Source organism: Portunus trituberculatus, chromosome 24 (genome assembly GCF_017591435.1).
Source record: "Portunus trituberculatus isolate SZX2019 chromosome 24, ASM1759143v1, whole genome shotgun sequence".
Classification (NCBI taxonomy): domain Eukaryota; kingdom Metazoa; phylum Arthropoda; class Malacostraca; order Decapoda; family Portunidae; genus Portunus; species Portunus trituberculatus.
Window position 1 is genome coordinate 15,034,956 of NC_059278.1, and position 19,850 is coordinate 15,054,805.

The 19,850-nt window shown below is 41.7% G+C and overlaps 1 protein-coding gene and 1 long non-coding RNA gene across 7 annotated transcripts; one reads left to right on the forward strand and one right to left on the reverse strand.

Annotated features, from left to right (window-relative positions):
- Positions 1–3,055: 3,055 nt before the first annotated feature.
- On the reverse strand, positions 3,056–7,703 carry LOC123508294. 2 transcript variants are annotated; one of them, XR_006675907.1, is made up of 3 exons: positions 6,355–7,703; positions 5,576–5,690; positions 3,056–5,351 (listed from the first exon to the last, which is right to left on the reverse strand). It is a non-coding gene; the product is annotated as an uncharacterized LOC123508294 (long non-coding RNA). The 2 variants fall into 2 exon arrangements; XR_006675906.1 differs by having other exon boundaries at positions 3,056–5,369.
- Positions 7,704–7,768: 65 nt separating this feature from the next.
- Positions 7,769–18,069, forward strand: LOC123508291 (GDNF-inducible zinc finger protein 1-like). Of its 5 annotated transcripts, none has more exons than XM_045261874.1 (8): positions 7,769–7,899; positions 9,903–10,003; positions 10,326–10,511; positions 10,649–10,874; positions 12,253–12,500; positions 12,700–12,927; positions 13,087–13,290; positions 13,404–18,069. In XM_045261874.1, exons 2-8 carry the CDS (start codon positions 9,923–9,925, stop codon positions 13,668–13,670), a joined length of 1,440 nt encoding a protein of 479 aa, XP_045117809.1. In that variant the 5' UTR covers positions 7,769–7,899; positions 9,903–9,922; the 3' UTR covers positions 13,671–18,069. The 5 variants fall into 5 exon arrangements, with proteins under 5 accessions (XP_045117809.1, XP_045117810.1, XP_045117813.1 ...); XM_045261875.1 differs by lacking the exon at positions 7,769–7,899 and adding an exon at positions 7,915–8,171; XM_045261878.1 differs by lacking the exon at positions 7,769–7,899 and adding an exon at positions 8,209–8,408.
- Positions 18,070–19,850: the final 1,781 nt, after the last annotated feature.

The window sequence follows — 19,850 nt, forward strand, 5'->3', positions numbered from 1 at the left end:
GATTGCACTAATGTAGTAGTAGTAGTAGTAGTAGTAGTAGCAGCAGTAGCAGTAGCAGTAGTAGTAGTAGTAGTAGTAATCATCAACCTCAAATTCTATCAATAAACTTTAAAAAATAAATAAATAGATAAATGAATAAACAAATGATAAATGGTAAACAAATAATATAAATACTTTTAATATACAAGAATCAGCAATAAACTACTACTACTACTACTACTACTACTACCACAACTACCACCACCACCACCACTACCACTACTACTACTACTACTACTACTACTACTACTACTACTACTACTACTACTGCTGCTGCTGCTGCGTCACCCTACTGCCCTTTACGCACACCACCACCACACCTCCACAAACCCGGAACAGAAAAACGGGCACAGGGAAGGAAAAAAACCACAGTAAATAACAACAAACTGAAACCAGACCATGTACCAACAAATAGCAGCAGTAGTGTGGTCTGTCTCTGGTCTCGATGTCAATAAACCTTTGTGTTTTCGCTATTGCCACCACCTTCCGCCTCTCTCTCTCTCTCTCTCTCTCTCAAGGGCGTAATCGCTTCCCACAGGCTCCCAGACTCAACACCATTCATGTAACTCAAAAATGCGCAAAGGAAAATGAGATGTGATGTGATGTGTGACTTAAGTATTTATTCTTTTAACGTGTATTTTCCGCTGCTTTCCCTCCTCCTCCTCCTCCTCCTCCTCCTCCTCCTCCTCCTCCTCCTCCTTTATCCTATTTTTCTCAGGTTAGTCTCCCTTTAATTCCAATCTGTAAGTATGTATGCCTGTTTTCTTTCGGGATCTGTAAATGTACATGAGTTGGTGATGGATGTTGAGAAAAAGGAGAGAATGTACCAACAGAAAACGGAAATCTGTAGCACTCGCTGGTGAAAGGGAAAAGTTAAGAGAGAAAAACTGTAAACACATATTCCTGTTCCTCTCTCTCTCTCTCTCTCTCTCTCTCTCTCTCTCTCTCTCTCTCTCTCTCTCTCAGTAGTAGTAGTAGTAGTAGTAGTAGTAGTAGTAGTAGTAGTAGTAGTAGTAGTAGTAGTAGTAGTAGTAGTAGTAGTAGTAGCAGCAGAAGTAGTAGTAAAAGTAGTAGAAAATTGTAGTAGTAGTAGTAATAGTAGTAGTAGTAGTAGTAATTCTCTCTCTCTCTCTCTCTCTCTAAACCGTCATCTTTGTTATTTTAGCGGCTGTTATGGAGAGAGAGAGAGAGAGAGAGAGAGAGAGAGAGAGAGAATATGACAAGACAGACGTGAGATGACAAAATACCTAACATAGAGGCGGAGACAACAACGGTATAGCACACAGTTGCCAAGGAAACAACACGCGCGGGGCGTCTGGAAAACCATAAGTCACCCATCCAATTATGATCCATTTTCTCTTCTTCCCACGCTGCCAAGAGAGACTCCGCTATAAAAAACACTATTACTCCATCATTCCCCACACATTCCGTAGCGAGCGTCCTTCAGTGTTTTGAGATTAGTGTCACGTTACTGAGTGAATGAATATCTCTAGGTTGTAACTTTCTCTTCATCTTCTGTTGTGATAGTAATAAAAGCCGCATTTTTAAAAGGTTTCGTTACTTTCAAAAGACGTGTATGTTTAACCCCTTCAATACCATTTGACGCGTTTCCATATTCATTCTACTTACTATATGCCGATTTTATACAGCTTCGGCAACTCCTGTGGGGAATTAAAATAGTGAAGATTATGGCCATTACTCTTCTGACCTCCATACACCCTACCTAATGTCAATAGTCTAATCGTACACAAGTCTCAAGGTAAAAATGTCCAAGTATTGAAAGGGGTAGTCAGGTTAACGTAATCTCTCTTCTTATCACATCCCTATTCTTCTTTTTATTCTCACTTCCCCCATTTGGCATCTTTTCTCTTTTCTCCTTCGTTATTTTTTCCTTATTGATCACACAAAATACCTATCAAACTATCAAGTCATGAAAACACCCTTGAAAACCTAAATAGTTCCCACAACAGCCTGTCAAACTTGGGATACATTTCGAAATTTGTTTAAGTCTAGTATTTCATTTCATTTCATGTCATATTAGCTTCTGCCTCCTTAAAAACACGGGCATTACCTTCTCACCTTCAGTCATAAATATAAGTAGGTTCTCGCGGATGTTTTCCTTATCAATAATGCAAAATACTTGTCAATTCATTCCTAGAGTCATCAACGCATCCCTGAAAACTATAAAAACTTCCACTAGAGCCAGAAAAACATCTTAAAACCGATAATATCCTCCATTGTAAAATTCTCTCGGGCCTGCAAGGGGACTGCCAACTTAGTGAGCCTTTTTTTTTTTTTTCGTCGTTAACCTTGATCAGCTTGCCTCTTACATAAAAAAAAAAACTAAGTGATGCGCTTCGAGACACCTCCCTCGTTGTTATTCATGTCAAAGCCTCTGCCTCATCCATAAACGAGTGTCATCCTTTCACCTTCAGCTACAAGAATAAGTCGAGCGGTGCATGTTCCTCAGCAGGCGTGTGCAATCATTACTCCACTGTTAACTGACCCACAAAGCTAAGCGGCGTGACATTACATTCACCGCCTCCTCCACTTCTCAAAACATAAATGAAGGCTCAATAACAGCAGTAACCAATTTGATTCCTCTTGTTTTGAACCTTTAATAATTCATTTGATCTATACGCAGGGTTTTTCGTGAGGTGTGGGGGGGAGGGGATACGAGGGGAAAAGAACACAAGGCAGAACACACGTGAAGCAATAGCTCGTACTCAGAAAAGCTTTGTTCTCCCACCACAACTATTTGCAAAGACCACAGAGATAATTAGTTGGGTTCTCAAGACTTTCCTTCTTTTTAATAATGCAATTTTTACTAATATGTCACTATGAAAAAAAAAATCAAATCCTGTGTAGCTCTAACTGTACCGAACCTTTAGAATTACGTAGAGGAGATGCGGTGTAAATGATACTAAATTTGGTCCATTCACTAAAAAAAAAATAAACAAATAAATAAAATAAAATACAAACGAGCCATAACATGACGGCAACCCTACAACAACAACAACAACAACAACAACAACAACAACAACAACGTTTCTACCTTTCAGTCCCTGCTCTCCACTTCCTGCTGTGACAGTAACGCAAGTACTCCCAAGCACGCAAAAAACCCTCTAGGTGAACTAGTCTTAATTGGCTACACTGCTCTCTCTCTCTCTCTCTCTCTCTCTCTCTCTCTCTCTCGTGTGTGTGTTCATTGTTTTTTTGAGAGAGAGAGAGAGAGAGAGAGAGTAATAACAACATTAATTTCGAGGTCAACATCCATCATTATCTGAGTACACAATGCACCTGTGATTCCAATGGAGTCATTTCACGGGTGGATAACTGCATTTCAGAAGGGCTGTTTATGAGCTGGCGTTGAGGAGTGCAGGTGGAATGCTTTGGAAGGGAGACATGGTTGTATTATCAGGCTGTGTGGTAGTGTTGTGTGGTAGGGATGTAAGGTACAATTCTGTGGTAAGGCTGTATTATAGAACTGTGTGGTAGGGTTGTGTGTTAGGGGTGTGTGGTAGGGCTGTGGTATGGAGCTGTGTGGTAAGTCTGTGGAAAAGCTGTGGTATGGAGCTGTGTGGTAGATTTGTGTTAGGGCTGTGGTATGGAGCTGTGTGGTAGGGTTGTGTGGTAAGGCTGTGTGGTAAGGCTGTGGTATGGAGCTTTGTGGTAGGGCTGTGGTATGGAGCTGTGTGGTAGGGCTGTGGTATGGAGCTGTGTGGGAGGACTGTGTGGTAGGTTTGTGTGGTAAGGCTGTGGTATGGAGCTGTATGATAGGGCTGCGTGGTAAGGCTGTGTGGTACGGCTGTGTGGTAGGGTTGTGTGGTAGGGCTGTGTGGTAAGGCTATGTTTTAGGATTGTGTGGTAGGGTTGTGTGGTAGGGATGTGTGGTAGGATTGTGTGGTAGGGATGTAAGGTAGGGGTGTGTGGTAGGGCTGTATGGTAAGACTGTATGTTATAGGTGTGTGTTAGGGGTGTGTGGTAGGGCTGTGTTATTGAGCTATGTGGTAGGGTTAAGTGGTAGGAGTGTGTGGTAGGGGTGTGTGGTATGGAAGTGTGTGGTAGGGCTCTATATGTTATGGCTGTGTTATAGAGATGTGTGGTATAGCAGTGTGGTAGGGGTCTATGTTATGGTTGTCTGGTAGAACTCTATGGTAGGACTCAGGGCCATGCAGAGACCACTGGAGGGGCAGGGGCTCAAAAGTTTAAAAGGGGCATTTGAAGGGATTTGAAGTTAGGGGTTAATTATTTCATGACTTTCAGCTTCAATTTGGCACCCCTTAAATGCTGCAAAAGGGCACTTTGAGCATCAAGGTTCAAAGGGGCAGGGGCTCAAGCCCCCTCCAGCCCCTCCCCTCTGCACGGCCCTGGGAGGACTATGTGGTAGGGCTGTGTGCTAGGATTGTGTGGTAGGACTGCATTATGGGGCTCTGTTTGGACTGTGCAGTTTTAGACCAAAGAAGTGTGCAAGGGTTGTAATGTGACAGTGTGCAGGCTGACAGTGTATCAGGGCAAGGGTACATGGGGGATTACATGCATAGTATGGTAACCCAGCTCATGCATTCTCATCCCTCAACCTTGACTTAAAATTTGCAATAAGATAATACTAGAAATATCTCCACTCATTTCTACACATCTTACCAATGCATACTCCAGTCATCTTAATCTCTTACATTCACTCTCAGCTTCATCTTTTTTTTTTTTTTTTTTTTTTACATTCAAGTACATCCTTCAATTTAACAACCCCATCCTTTATTGCCTACAGTGTCTATCCTCCTCCTATACATCCTCCTCCTCATCTCATACCTGACAAGACCATCCTTTATTGCCCAGTCTCTATCCTCCTTCCACACATTCTTCTTCTCATCTCACACCTGACATCATTTTACTAGACAGCACACCCTACATCACCCTTGCACAGTTCCCTATAGACTGTTAAAATTGGCTGATTTCATATTATCAAGATATTTTTGGGTCATTCATATATCAACTCAATACAGCAGACTTAATGAGATGAGATTAGTGTCTGAATGAGTCAAGAATCAAGATAGACTGCATGAATCAAGATCTGAATAAAACCTAGGTCTTAAGTAAGCCAAGATTTGAATAAGCTGAGATAAGTGTCTGAATAAGCCTATGCAGTTTGAATAAGCAAGTCAATAAAGCTAAGATATGACTAAGCCTAAGTGTGAATGAGTCAAGGTTTAATTGAGCTTGCTGCATTTAACATAAAACATCAAACACTCACCCAAGGCACTCAGATCATCCTACACTGCATCAAATGTTTTTTCACCAGCGACTGAAGGTTCCTGAAGAAGTACTGATTCCTGTTAATTCAGTGTACATTAGTGGTTCAAAGAGGAGTATCTCAGCCACTTTCAATGATTCTCAGATATAATTCTTTCTCATATACATATTCATAAGCTGTATATAATCTGCACACACATTATCAGTCCTGTTTGAATTATGGTTTTTTTTTTTTTTTTCTAGACAATGAAACTTTTCTCATATTTCATTAACAATATAGTCTCACCTGATTTGTCTCTGTGTGCTAAGTGATGCAACAACCTTCATGACATCAAACAGGGATGGTGAGTTTTTTTTTTTTTTTTTCATGGTAATCATAAGGTAATTGGTTATTTGCTATTCTGAAAAAATAAATAATAAATAAAAATAAAAATGCTGTAACCACTCTAAACAGTAAGAATTCCAGGCTTAAATTAATAAAAATTGCACCTTCTTAAAAAAAAACATGTATCTTCTGAACTCAAAATGCACAACAAATTAGCATTACCTAAAATTTGCACTAACATCAATATAATTTCTTTACAGAAGCATGTCCTGCATACCTTTTTACTACATAAGTGCAAGGTGAAAAAAAAGTAAAAAGAAAAAAAAAAGACCTAAAACCACATCTACCTCATACTGTATTTAATATTTAGCTTATTAACCAGTTTCACAAATATCCTCGTGAGCAAACCAAATAGTGTAGCCTACATTAGTTATGGAATCACCTTGCAATAAATCAGATCTCTCTCTCTCTCTCTCTCTCTCTCTCTCTCTCTCTCTCTGATGCATGAGGCACGATATCTGGAACCTCATAAAAATCAGACATCCCTGTTTTTTTTTTCTAGGGTAAACCATTAACAATCAGGCTAGAACAACACCTGCCACTCACTTGACACACCAACCCCAACACATCATGTCAACAGATTCTTTGGAGTTAAATAACAAACATGTTATCTATACTTCCAAGAGTGTAATATTCCTATAGCAATGAACTAAAAGCACAATTAATTTCTAGCAACACACCAGACACTGACGGTCAAAGTGGTACGGTGACACGGTGAGGGTGACAAGCAACACAGCGTCCCGTCACCCTGCTGTGGTGCAGCGGAAGCTCTCACGTGCGTTTGTTTATCTCCGACTCCCGAAGCAACGGTGCCGAGTTGACTTTTTATCTTCTTTTACCCTGAATCTTCATTGTTAAATACATTTACAACACAGTAGAAGAATTTATAATTGTATATTTCTAGTGTTCTTTTATACATTAGTGCATACAATATATAGGCTAGTTTTCTTTAAGTAAATGGATGCATAGACGATGATGGCATTTTTCAAACCTTTAACAGACTCTAATGAGTGGAAAATTGGTTTCAAAGTATGTCTTTTTGACTAAGGTAATATCACAAGTACCTTGAATCATACATCAGAAAATTTTTATTTTATATATGTTTGTTTGTTTCACATCTCAAAATGCTTTATGAGACTGCAAGAGTTGTGTAGGAGCAGATGCCGTGGCCCCACTTTTAACTTCCTCCACCAGTCCCGTTAACATATGCGGAAGGTTACAGTTGCGTGGATTATTAAGTCTTGGATATAACCACCACCTGGATAGCCTAACCGGTTTTCTTAACTTATCGACAGTAGGACAGCCTATAATAATGGCATAAAACGATACATTTTATCGATTACGGTACTCACTACTCGTATATAATGCATTCTTCGCTCAGGAAAAATGTTTCTTATCCTTGAACATATTTGGCCTCCATAATCTACTGAAACACTGCATAAGGGAAAGGTATGGAACTGGAAGTAGTGGGATGCTTTATGAAATCGGACGCAGCAGACAGATCGAAGACAGGCTGTCAAGCGTGCGTCCATTCCTTCCTCTCAGACAGCCACGTGTTGTGTCATACTGTCATACTCTGAAAAATAATGTGATAATACTATCCCCACATACACTATAGGCTTGAAATGCTGAAGAGATGCGACTATAGCAGCAGAAGAAGCAGGGTGGTGATGTAACAGCGGCGGCGGGGCAGCTGGCGGGCGGCGGCTCGGCGTGGTGGGGCCTCCACCCGGCGGCTGCAGGTGGTGGCCGCGGCGGGGTTCTTTGTTAGCAAGACTCGGCCGGTGGAGAGTCGGGGGAGGCGGGGCCGGGGAGGCGGCGGCCGCGACCCCCCGTCGTCAGGAGCCACACACACACACACACACACACGCACGTACACACACACACGCACATACGCACACACATATACACTAACAAAGAAAACGGGACTGCTCCACCATCACAGAAAATGTCCTCGCACGTGGTCCGATAATTTGTGAAAACAAGACCCTCCAATATGAACACGAACTGATCGGAGGGTTAGTCTATCGTTTGAAATAAAGCAGAAATGTTAGTGTCAGCATGAATATTATATGATAGCAAGGGCGTGGGTATGGGTGATGGTGGCGGGGCAGGTGGCGTGGGCGCGGCGGTGGCGTGGCTCCTCAGTCCACTCGGCGGGGCCTGCTGCTGCTGCTGCTGCTGCGCCCACCGCTGCCTGGGTCGCCGCTACCAATCACTCGCAGGTATCTTCTTACTCTGGTTGTTTTCTGCGTGTTTTCTTCCATTATCGTTTGAGTGTTGCATCAGTGCATCTATCTGTGTGACGTGGGAGTGTGGGGAGGCCCGTGAGCTGTGAAATAATCGAAGGGCGTCGCTCCCCCAGCCCGTCGACGGCGGCGGCGGAGGTGGTGGTGGTGGTAGTGGTGGCGGCGGCAGGAACCCGACGCTCGCCTGCTGCCACGTAGAAGCCCTTTTATTTCTCTCTACGCATTCCCTTAGCATTGCTGTTCCTATAGTGAGTATGTGACACAGGATGTTTACGTTGTGGGCTGGTGAGTAGGGGAAGGAAGTGTGTGGGAGAAGTGGAGCTGGGAGACGCTGCAGGCGGCGGCGGTGGTGGTGGTGAGACCAGTCGAGCTGTGCTGGTGGGGACGCCATATTCCTGCGGCCCATCCTAGCCGCCGCCCTTCAGCCTCCGCACATACCGTTTCCGACGCAAGATATCTTACTTTGCAAAATAGCAGATATAGAAGTGAGCCCTAACCTGTTGCATGGTGAGAGAAATTTAGTGAAATCGCCTTAGGGGTAACCCAGGGCACCCGGGGTGGTGTGGGACGACTGCCACCATCACCCAGCCTCGGGGCGCCGGGGAGGGTGCAGGGGCCCCATGCTGCCTCTCACCGCCCCGCCTCGCCCCGACCCGTCCGTCGACCACCACTGGTATTATAACCGCCTGACCCCGACCCGCCGCCGCTGCCACGGCGTGGAAGAAATACCTGCCGTTGCCCAGGCCTTCCTATGTGCCTATAGGATGAGGGTTTTGTTCTGGGAAGCTCTTCAACATTTCACTATTTATTGATTTTATTTATTTATTATTATTTTTTTTTTTTTTTGTCTTTGTTTTTTATTTATTTTGTATATTTTATACGCTGTGTGATGTGATGTGATATGACGGGAGCTCATTGTAGATGAAGTTATTAACATTGCAGATTTGTTGACACACACACACACACACACACACACACACACACACACACACACACACACACACACACACAATCGTATTAATCACTCTATTGAATTTTGAATAATGAATGACTTAAATTGGTCATAGAAATACATAAAACTTAAAAACACTGAACTTTTGTAGTGAATATGAAATGAACGTAAGGTTACAGTATGAAATCCTTGTTATTTAAATGTATTGAATAGCACCACCCATGACAGATTGCACTATCACTTGCTGTACAAGGCACAACAACCATGCATATCTCAACACCCACTAGCAACTCATTTGTCAAGGAACTGGTATTCCTGCAGAGTTTGGATGTCCTCCTCCCCCTTTGCATGCCCATTCCTCCCTCATTTACAAGGGATGGTCTTCCAGGTAGGGTAAGAGCCTCAGCACTCCATCATCAATTAGATGTTAATAATAAAACACACACACACACACACACACACACACACACACACACACACACACACACACACACACACACACACACACACACACCAGCAAAAATAGAATAAATAGGCAAAAAATATATATATATTCATAATTCTATTTTATTTTTTTATTTTTATTTTACTTATTTTTATTTTATTTATTTTTATTTTTTATTTACTTATGGTATTTATTGTTTTTGTTTATTATTTGTTTTTCAAGAGAGAGAGAGAGAGAGAGAGAGATGGGGGGGTGAGGGCAATATAGGAGGTTCATACTTGTTGCACATGGTTTTAGGAAAAAATATATGATTTCAGTGAAGAAGTTTCATGAATGGATTCAGTCGTGGCAGAATTAAATGTGAATTGATATGGGCAATTATTGATTTTTTATTTTTTTTTTGCAATGTATATCCTTATTGGTTACAAGTCATCATTACTGTATACAGTATTAATTTACTATTGTCATTTATTCTAGTAGTAATCATGTACTGTATGTTTCTTTAAGTACATACTTTATAGGATTATAGAACTGTAGTGCATAAATGTGTTGGGCAAGGCAGTAATATTGTGCATGTTTCAGGCTTAGGATAACCCGCCACAATGGAGGAAGGCTACCTGGCGCTGCGCTGGAACAACCACAACACAATCTTCACTAAGCTCCTCACTCTTCTGCGGGAGCAAGTCAGTAACGTTGTTGCTCGTGTTGATGTACTGTCGTAAGGTTTTTCTCATGGTAAAACTTACTGTTTGAAGAAGAAATGGATTGGTGGTGTTCAGCTGTTTTGATTGTGAAAAAACTGTCATCTGTCATGTGTCTGCCTATATGCCCTGTTTCATGGTCCTTGTGATGGCAGACCATTTATCAGCTCATCTATTTTGGTATCTGTTGAGATGTAAAAAAAAAATTTTTCCTAAACTTGACAGTATTTACTACACTTTGATATAGAATGATCAGTTATCTTGGTATCTTGGAGACTTGCAATAAATGAAGTATTCTTCATAGGAAGCATACGTGGATGTGTCGCTGGCATGTGCTGGAAGGTTGTACCCTGCCCACAAGTTCGTGCTGTCAACATGCAGCGACTACTTCAAGGAAATGTTCTCCAAGAACCCCTGCAAGCATCCCATTGTCTTCATGAAGGATGTCTCAACCAAGGATATGGAGGCACTGCTAGACTTCATGTACAAGGTTGGCATGAATTTGCTTTATATTTTGCACATTGAATGAGCTCTGCATGGTGTGTGACATTTGTGCTCAATGCCAGGGTTTAGAGCTATAAAGGAATATCAGAGATGGAGGAGCTTCAGCTTTGTTTTTCCCTACAGGGAGAGGTGCATGTACCCCAGAGTGAGCTGGGGTCACTCCTGCGCACAGCCGAGGGTCTGCAGGTTAAGGGTCTGGCAGTGCCGGATGACTCCCCACGTGTCTCCTCCTCTTCCTTATCTTCCACCACCCCAGTTGTGCCTTCCACCCCATCCGTCCCACGCTCGCATCCGCCCACTCTCATGGCGCCCTCTCACCTTCGGGCCAACAAACGCAAGAGACCAGCTGGTAGGCACTCTCCTGTTCCTCATTTTGATATTGAATTGAATTGATACATGTAGTTTGTTGTGAACCATTGACCGTGACAGTTCTTATGCTCTTTGATATCTAAAGAAACATATTTCATAATTTATATTGAAAGGTAGCAGAAACAGTTAACATTATAATAGAAATGTCTTAAATTGACCAGACAGTATGGTACAAATGTGCTCAGCCAGTGGCCTCATGAGTCTCATATATATACAACATACACACACACACACACACACCGCATAGTGTAGGGGTTAGCACGCTTGACTCACAATCGAGAGGCCCGGGTTCGAATCCCGGAAAGCGGCGAGGCAAATGGGCAAGTCTCTTAATGTGTGGCCCCTGTTCACCTAGTAGTAAATAGGTATGTAACTCGAGGGGTTGTGGCCTCGCTTTCCCGGTGTGTGGAGTGTGTTGTGGTCTCGGTCCTACCCGAAGATCGGTCTATGAGCTCTGAGCTTGCTCCGTAATGGGAAAGACTGGCTGGGTGACCAGCAAGCGATCGAGGTGAATTACACACACACACACACACACACACACACACACACACACACACACACACACACACACACACACACACACACACACACACACACACACACACACACACACACACACACACACACACACACACACACACACACACACACACACACACACACACACACACACACACACACACACACACACACACCGTAGTGTAGTGATTAGCACACTTGGCTCACAACCGAGAGGGCCCGGGTTTGAGTCCCTGAAGCGGCAAGGTAAATGGGCGAGCCTCTTAATGTTTAGCCCCCTGTTCACTTAGCAGCAAATAGATATAGGATGTAACTCAAGGGGTTGTGGCCTCTTTGTCAAAGTGTGTGATGTGTGGTGTGGTCTCAGTCCTATCCAAAGATTAGTCTGTATGAGCTCTGATCTCTTTCCATTGGGGAAAGACTGGCTGGGCAACCAGGAGGTGACTGTGGTGAATAACACACACACACACACACACACACACACACACACACACACACACACCGCGTAGTGTAGTGGTTAGCACGCTCGACTCACAATTGAGAGGGCCGGGTTCGAATCCCGGAAAGCAGCGAGGCAAATGGGCAAGCCTCTTAATGTGTAGCCCCTGTTCACCTAGCAGTAAATAGGTACAGGATGTAACTTAAGGGGTTGTGGCCTCGCTTTCCCGGTGTGTGGAGTGTGTTGTGGTCTCAGTCCTACCCAAAGATCGGTCTATGAGCTCTGAGCTCGCTCCGTAATGGGGAAGACCAGCAGGAAACCGAGGTGAATTACACACACAGGCTGTCCAGTGAGGGAGATTTTTTTTTAGCAAATCCTTAATGAAATTTTTCTTCTTCAGAGTCGAGTAGAAAAGATGACCCACCTAAATTAACACCACGGCCAGACCTTGGATCCCAGACCCAAAAATTTGCCAACCGCCAACGTAGTCGGCCATCAACCATGCCAGAGCTGAAGAGAATAAAGCGCGAGCCGGCGACTGGAACTGGGGAAAACATGGAACCTGGGGAAGTCCCTCATTCCCCAAGCCCTGTCCCCAGCAGCCATAACAGTGAAGACCCCCAGCTGAACCATGCCAGCAAGATCAAGGTGATGATAACTTCAGTGTACTTGTGAGACTAGTGACCCATAAACTTTACTGATTTACCTTGTTAAATATGGTGGTTCATTGTCATTGCATATCTTGATTTGAACTTTTTAACCATGTACACACAACTCCTGTAGTGACTGAAAGAATTTATTCATGATAGAGTATTTGCTTTTCATCAATATGGCTCCATCATCACAGGTTGAACACCCAGACTTAGAAAAGGAGGAGGAAGGTTATCCAGAGGAGGATGAGGGTGTGGCTGGTGAAGGGATGTCTGGAGAAGAGGAGCACGAGGAGGAAGAAGAAGATGAGGAGGAGGAAGAAGAGGAGGATGATAAAGAGGGAATACTTTCTCATGGACTGTTCTCAGATGTGGATGCCTGTGAGCAGTCTAATTCTTCCCTCCCAAACTCAGACATGTCCACAGTAAGTTCATTTCTATTTCTTATATTTACTATTGGGACTCCAGCCATCCCACGCCTCTCTTACAATCCTCCAGCCAGTTGATATTATAATCCTGTGTGCAGCGATAGCAATCACTCCAGGTGCACTGTCATTTATGATACAATGGCCATTGTTCTGTAGACTGAGCTCCTTCAAGTTGACCTGAGTGAGGACGGCACACAGTTCATCATTGGTCCCGGAGGGTTTGGGGAAGCCATGTCCCGAGCCTCCTCACTGGCTGGGGACGAGGAGAGGGATGGGGACCGGGAACAAAAGAAGCCATTTGTCTGCCCCTTGTGTGGCCAGTCCTTCACACGCCGAGATAACTTGGCAAACCATATTAAGGTGAGATTTTTCTTTGAAACTTGTTTGCAATATTCACCCATTTCTAAGTATTATTGACTCATACAGCGTGAGTATGCTTGTGATAATGAAGAGTTGTGTTCATCCTTCAACAGACCCACACTGGTGACCGTCCATTCATGTGCCAGTATTGCCACAAGTGCTTCTCCAGGAAAGATTACCTGAAGCAGCATGAACGAATCCACACGGGAGAGAAACCCTATGCTTGTGACATTTGCGGGCGAGCCTTCACACGCAAGGAGGGTCTCACTGACCACATGCGCTGCCACTCGGACTTCAAGGCCTTTTCTTGTGAAACCTGTGGTAAGAGCTTCAAGCAAAAGTGTGGCTTGCGGTTTCACAAGAGGAACTATAAGCACTGACCTCTTGAAGAAGGTGGGCACTTAATTTATTAGCTCACAGCTAATGTGGATCTTGGTGTGCATTGGGTATATTGTGTACAACAAGTGCTGCAATGGTAGATTGTTGTGACACAATATAGGTTAATGAAATGGATTAATTTATGATTAAAATTTAGTTTTAATACATAAGATAATTTTTATTAATGTAAGTCAGTTTTAGATATGATTTAATTTTGTACAAGATATTTAAAGTTATGAGTTTCATAACCTCATTAACTAGTACTCTTGCCTTAGCACCTATCACCCAAGTCCTGACTTGCCTGCCCCACTGTCCTCTGCTCTTGGGGAAAGAGAATTGCAACAACCCTTTGGCAGTCATTTGTTTGGGCACTGCATCTCATCATTGACAAAATCATATTTAGATTTAATTTATATTTTCTCCTTAAATGCAAGATGACAAGTTTACCTCTCAACACAGCTAATCAAAAGTGCTGGTCTTTGCACCTGTGCTGATCATTTCTCTTACATTGTATTTGTCAGTCACATATCACACAGTAGATTAATATAATTTGTTTATAGGAATTATGTTGAGTTTAGTCAGTAGAGGCAGTCTGCTGAGGCACTTGTTCCTCATGTATTCTTCCTTGATCTCAAACCCACAAGCTTTGAGCCTAAACAAAAGTGTGGTGGCTGTCCTGGCCTGGGAAGGGTGTGCTGTCTCCTTCCTGTCCCGCCGTCACCCTCCTCATTGTGTCGGGGAGCTCGCCACACTTTCCCTCCTGTACATTATCAACCACAGATATATCTTTGTGTCAGTATTTTTTTGTTTAGTGCACTACATTTTGTTGCCAAAGAAATTTCCCTAAGAATATAGTGGCCATAGATAACTATACAGTATACACTTCCACTTACTCGGCATAACACAAGTTTTCCTTCATGAGTACTGATGCTTAATGGCACAGTGCTGTGAAAATTAATGTTTATGAGGTACAGTTGCATTTATATATTTGAGACAATTTCTAGGATCATTCACTCTATGATTGGTGGGAGTTTAAAGATCATTAACTAATTTCTCTTGTCACTGGCACCTCCACCACTGACATTGACCCTGAGTACTCAAGGCTGCTGCTCATGTAAATAAAGCACTGTACTCTCCACCCGTACTCACTCAGCCTTATTAGCCTGATTCATTGCTTGCTGCCTGAGCATCTGTATTGCTAGTAAGGCAAGATTGCTAATTTTTTGTTAACTTTTCAATTATTTATTAATTTGTTACTTTCATCATCTTGCGCTATATTGCTTTTGTTTAAATTAATTCATGGGTCACGTGAAATCTCGCCAGAAAATGTGTGAAAATAATTTAACATTTTTCTTTCTTTATTCTATATTGTAGTGCTCACTTGTATTGAACACCTTATCTGTCATGAGTGTGATGCACTGTCTTGCCCGCACATTTTTATCCCGACAATACAAAAGAATGTGTGAAATCATTTTAGAGAAATTACTTCCAAAGAATCACTGGTGGCTCTTGTTCTTTGCAACTGTTGCATTCTCAACCCACAGATCTGCACAAAAGAAGGTGTCTAGTTAACTATATGTGTTAGAGGTGTATTCCTGGATTCATTGAATTTGATAGAACTTGTGTGTAACTAAGTCATAGAAGTTGGTTAATTTGCTACACTCTTCCAGTGTTTTGCATTTTCCTCATCTTAAGTTTGATCTGGTGGCAGTCTCCTTACACTTCAGGTGGAGGGAATATGCTAAACACAAATAAAGTGTGTGTGAGAGTTCAATTAACTATTAGCTATGACAGTACCTTCAGATCTGACATCATTGCCTCATACTTCACAGTTTTGATGACATTGCATAATCTTTATGAAAATGGGACCTGTAGTGCAGTCATTTGACATTATGAAGTTTGAAGAAACATGACTCAGTTCAGTGAAGGAATACGAGTATGAGGTGCATTGATTTCTATATTGAGAATTTGTTGGTAAGAATTGTATCAAAGACTGCACAGAAAAACTTAAGTGAAATAGCCCCAGGTTTTGTCATGTGATGGTGGAATATTTGTAGCAAAGACAGAAATAATTTTGAGAGTAAGATTAATGGTTGGTGGCTGCCTTCATGCACACCACAAGATATTGATTATTTATTTGTTTATTTATTTATTAATTTTTATTATTATTATTATTATAATTATTATTTATTATTTTTTTTATGTTCTCATTTATGGACAGTATTACTATTATTGTATATGATGTAGCTAATTTTGGTCACGTTTTTCTCTAATGTAAATCAGATTTCTGTAATTGCAGGAAGGAAAATACTTGTTGATAAAGCCAATGGGAGCAATTCCCTCACAGTGTGCATGTGCCAACTTTGGACTTGTGTCATTGCAGTAATATAGTCATCAAATCCAAGAATCATACAGAACATTATGCAAAACCATCTCTGATTTAAATGTCACTGTAATGGCCACTGGCAGACTGAGGTGTGGTGATGTATTCCTGCAGTTACAGTGGAGAGAGCAAGTAACGCCAGCACTAAGGCCTAGAAACATTGGATTCGGTTGCACTTTTTATAGTATGATGTCAGGCCGTGCTTTATTTGTTTCTTGACAAGCGGATGCAAGTTCCCAGCAGCATCAATGCGTCAGTTCTCATAGCATTGTAGTACGTATACGACTTCATACTAACTCTTCCATGGTGGGATGATGGAGATCCCAGCTTCTGTCTAACCATATGTACTAAAGTTTGAAAAAACCTCATTATCATCATCATCATCTCTAGCATGACCCCATTTCCCACAGCACAGAGATCCAGAATCTGAAGAAATAATTAGGTATTAAAGATTATCAGTGTTGAAGGCCACAGTAGATGACTTAAATGAGCCTTGCATTCCTTTACATCATTTCTCAAAATTTTTTTATAATCTCCAGACTCTTAAGTACAAATCCAACACGTTAAAGAGTTGTGGTGGCAAGGTGCCCATCAAGTTTCAAGTTGTTTATCATGACTAGTTTCATTGCTTTTGTTTGGGTGTTTTGATTGGATTGGTACTTATAAACCTCTTGTAGGAGAGTATTCCTTGCAACTCAGCCTGAAATCTGTTTATGCAAAATGGTGAATGGACCACAGCAAAACAGATTTCAGCTCCATGTTGAGGAATGGAGTGTAGCGGGCGGAAGATTTGGTGTCTTACTTTTGTCAGGAGAGCTGGAGCACTCCAAAGAGATTGCATTTCAGGGTACAATGTATAGTTGTAAGCTGCAGCAAGTGCCCTCATTCCTCAGCAACTGTAGCCTTATTACCTTGAACCTTGTGGCTAGATTATGTTTCCTTTTGGCAAGGATATATTCCATTAATTGCTATGCCGTGCCATTATGTGAAGCTTTATGGGACAACTCCCATTCTTGATCAACTGTATGTTATTGATGGTATGAAATCCAAGTTGAATTTTAAGCACTCATTTAATTGGACAGGCATTTAACAGCAGGGATCATTTAGAGCCCACTGCCTTTGTGTTAGCACATCACTAAACCCATAAAACTGATCTGGAAATTGTATTAGCAGTATTTAAGGATTTCTGTCCAGAAAGGTCTTTTATGTGTAAATAAAGTTACTTTTTTTTTGTTCTCAGTGTAAATTGTAAGTGATTTGTCTGTCTGCCATAGAGGTAAACTGTCAGTTGTGAACTCTCACTCTACCTCTGAGGTGTCATGTGTCCTGGTATCAAGAAATCTGGCAGTTGCAGTAGTCCTCTCCTGTTCACCAGCAAATTAATCACAAGCAGTGCCTCACCAGTATACAGAGCCTGTGACAACATTTAAACGTGGAGCAGTTTTTCAAGTATCTCTTTGAAGTACTATCATAAAGACTGCCTATAGGCTCACTGTATATTATTTTTGGTATATCTTAACAAGATGACTGAAAATCATGTGTGGCTTGTTTTGCACAGCCCACATTCCTTGAAAATGTGTATTTTGCATCATAGTCCCTTTTACCTTGAGTGTGATGTAAGTTTACCAGTCTTTTTGTACATCCCCTGACAGATAATTCCATATACATACATATTATCAGCAAGTCTGAGCTTGCCTTGAGCTGTGAGGTGTGGCTAGTACTGAGACCCACAGCCAGATTTGACATCTTTTTCTCCCTCCTTCCTTCCTCCACTGTCTGCCCCACCCATTGCCTTGACACCTCCTCCAGGATGCACTCTCATCCAGCCACTGTAACTAGTCTCACATTTCAGAAAGGTTCTTGAACAAATGGCTTCATATTTTTGCATATAGTAAATGTTAAAGAAGTTGCCATGTTTACTTGGGTTTGACAGTCACTTTTCTTAGTCTTAGCTGTAAGAATTCATGTGATAGGACTTATTTATAAGACTTATTTTGACAAATAAACTGAAAGGAATGTACTTTGGTTTTATGTTCCTTCAAGATGAAATATAAGATTTCAGTGTACAAATTTATAGAGTGCAAATTTATTATATAAACAGTGCAGTTTAAAATCTGTGAGTACATCAAGTGAAAAAAGCATGAAATACAATTGAAGAGTGAAGCATGTGTTTCATCCATTTGATTTGTACTCAAATGTTGAAGACTATCTATATATTGCTTCCAGCTTAGTAATACCCCACATGAGCACCCACAGGAATGCCCCCAAGACACCTAGTCTTGGCATAATTCCTCTTTATACCACATTTCACTTCCCTTCACCCTTTACTGGGCTACATTCTGCTCCATGCTCTTTCCACACTGAGAAGTTACACGTCTCTTTTGTATGACTACAAGAAGACAGCTTAACTTTTCTCAAGTGTGAGTTTACATCCAAGATGAATTTTCCTCTTCCTCAACATTACTGGCAAGTGCGACACCTTCTCTCTCTCATCCTTGTTCATTTTATTTAGTGATAGGAATTTACAGGGAACTTGCATATTGCACATATGGTAACTCCATGATATGATGTTGAAAGCAAGTTCCAAGGTTACATGGGTCAGCCTGTACTACTCACTGATGGCAGGTTGCCAAGTTACACTGATGTGCAACTCATCTGACGTCCACAAGATTCTAAAGCACATCTCTTCAAGACCTTCCATGTTTTCTATAGTATACCTATTACCATGTCATCTTTCAACGGAAAGTATTTTGTACACATTTTATTATTTTTTTTCTCAATATAACCAAACAAGCTTGGGTTTCTCTGTTCTCATGCTGAACCATGTTTTTTTTTCAGTCCTCATTTTGTTGAATAACCTCATAGCAACATTTTATGTCCACCTTGCCATGGCTAATTTCATTGCACTTACACAAGATTTACATTTGTAGATAGTTGGTTACGGTATCCACTACGGAAGTGGATAACACGGCCACTACACCTCAATACCACATTACTGTGAGCAGTCAGCTACATCCATTTTCTGGATGTGTCCACTTACATATACGCACACTTCATACTATCAATTCTGCAACAATGACTTGCCATTTGTTTTCCCAGAATGTTACAAGTTCCTTAATCTGGCAAGCACATCACTTACCCAGCATACTGCACTGGCAGGGTGAAGAAACTTTCTCCCTAATTTGACTCAGTACCCTGCCATGGTGCCCCAGTTGACTGTTTCTTGTGACTGCCTCTACTCTTGCACTTCTTGCATCTCTGGCCTTCATCCCCCAATGTTCCTCATTATTCAACAGTCTCTACCAACATAAGAATCTACATAAATATTCTCGTCTTTGTTGGTCCTATTAATGCTTCCCATTGGTACAGGGTCACAGCCTAGCAAGTTAAATACTAGAACCATATTCCCTGCACACTAAGAAGTTGAAAAGGAGCGAGTGAGCAGATGGAGAACCATCTCCTCTGTATTTTCATTCCAGTGAGACAAAATGTGGTACCTTGTCGAGTCATGTTTTTAAGGCAGCTCTTGGTCTGGTATTTGACCACTGAATGAGCTTCTGAAGCACCCATACTGTTCTGAAGTATAGTACAGTGTGATACTACACATGCCTAGTATATGATGATTCCCAGTTACTTCAGGGTCAGCACATTTCATCACACTATCATGCCTACCTGAAAATAATGATTTTTTTTGTAAATTTCATCTTTTCTTGAGCTCAGGCATGACCAAAGGTGTTTGGCCTCACCAAACTTCACTTGATACAGCAAGGCTTTATGCATATAACTGTACTATATGTTG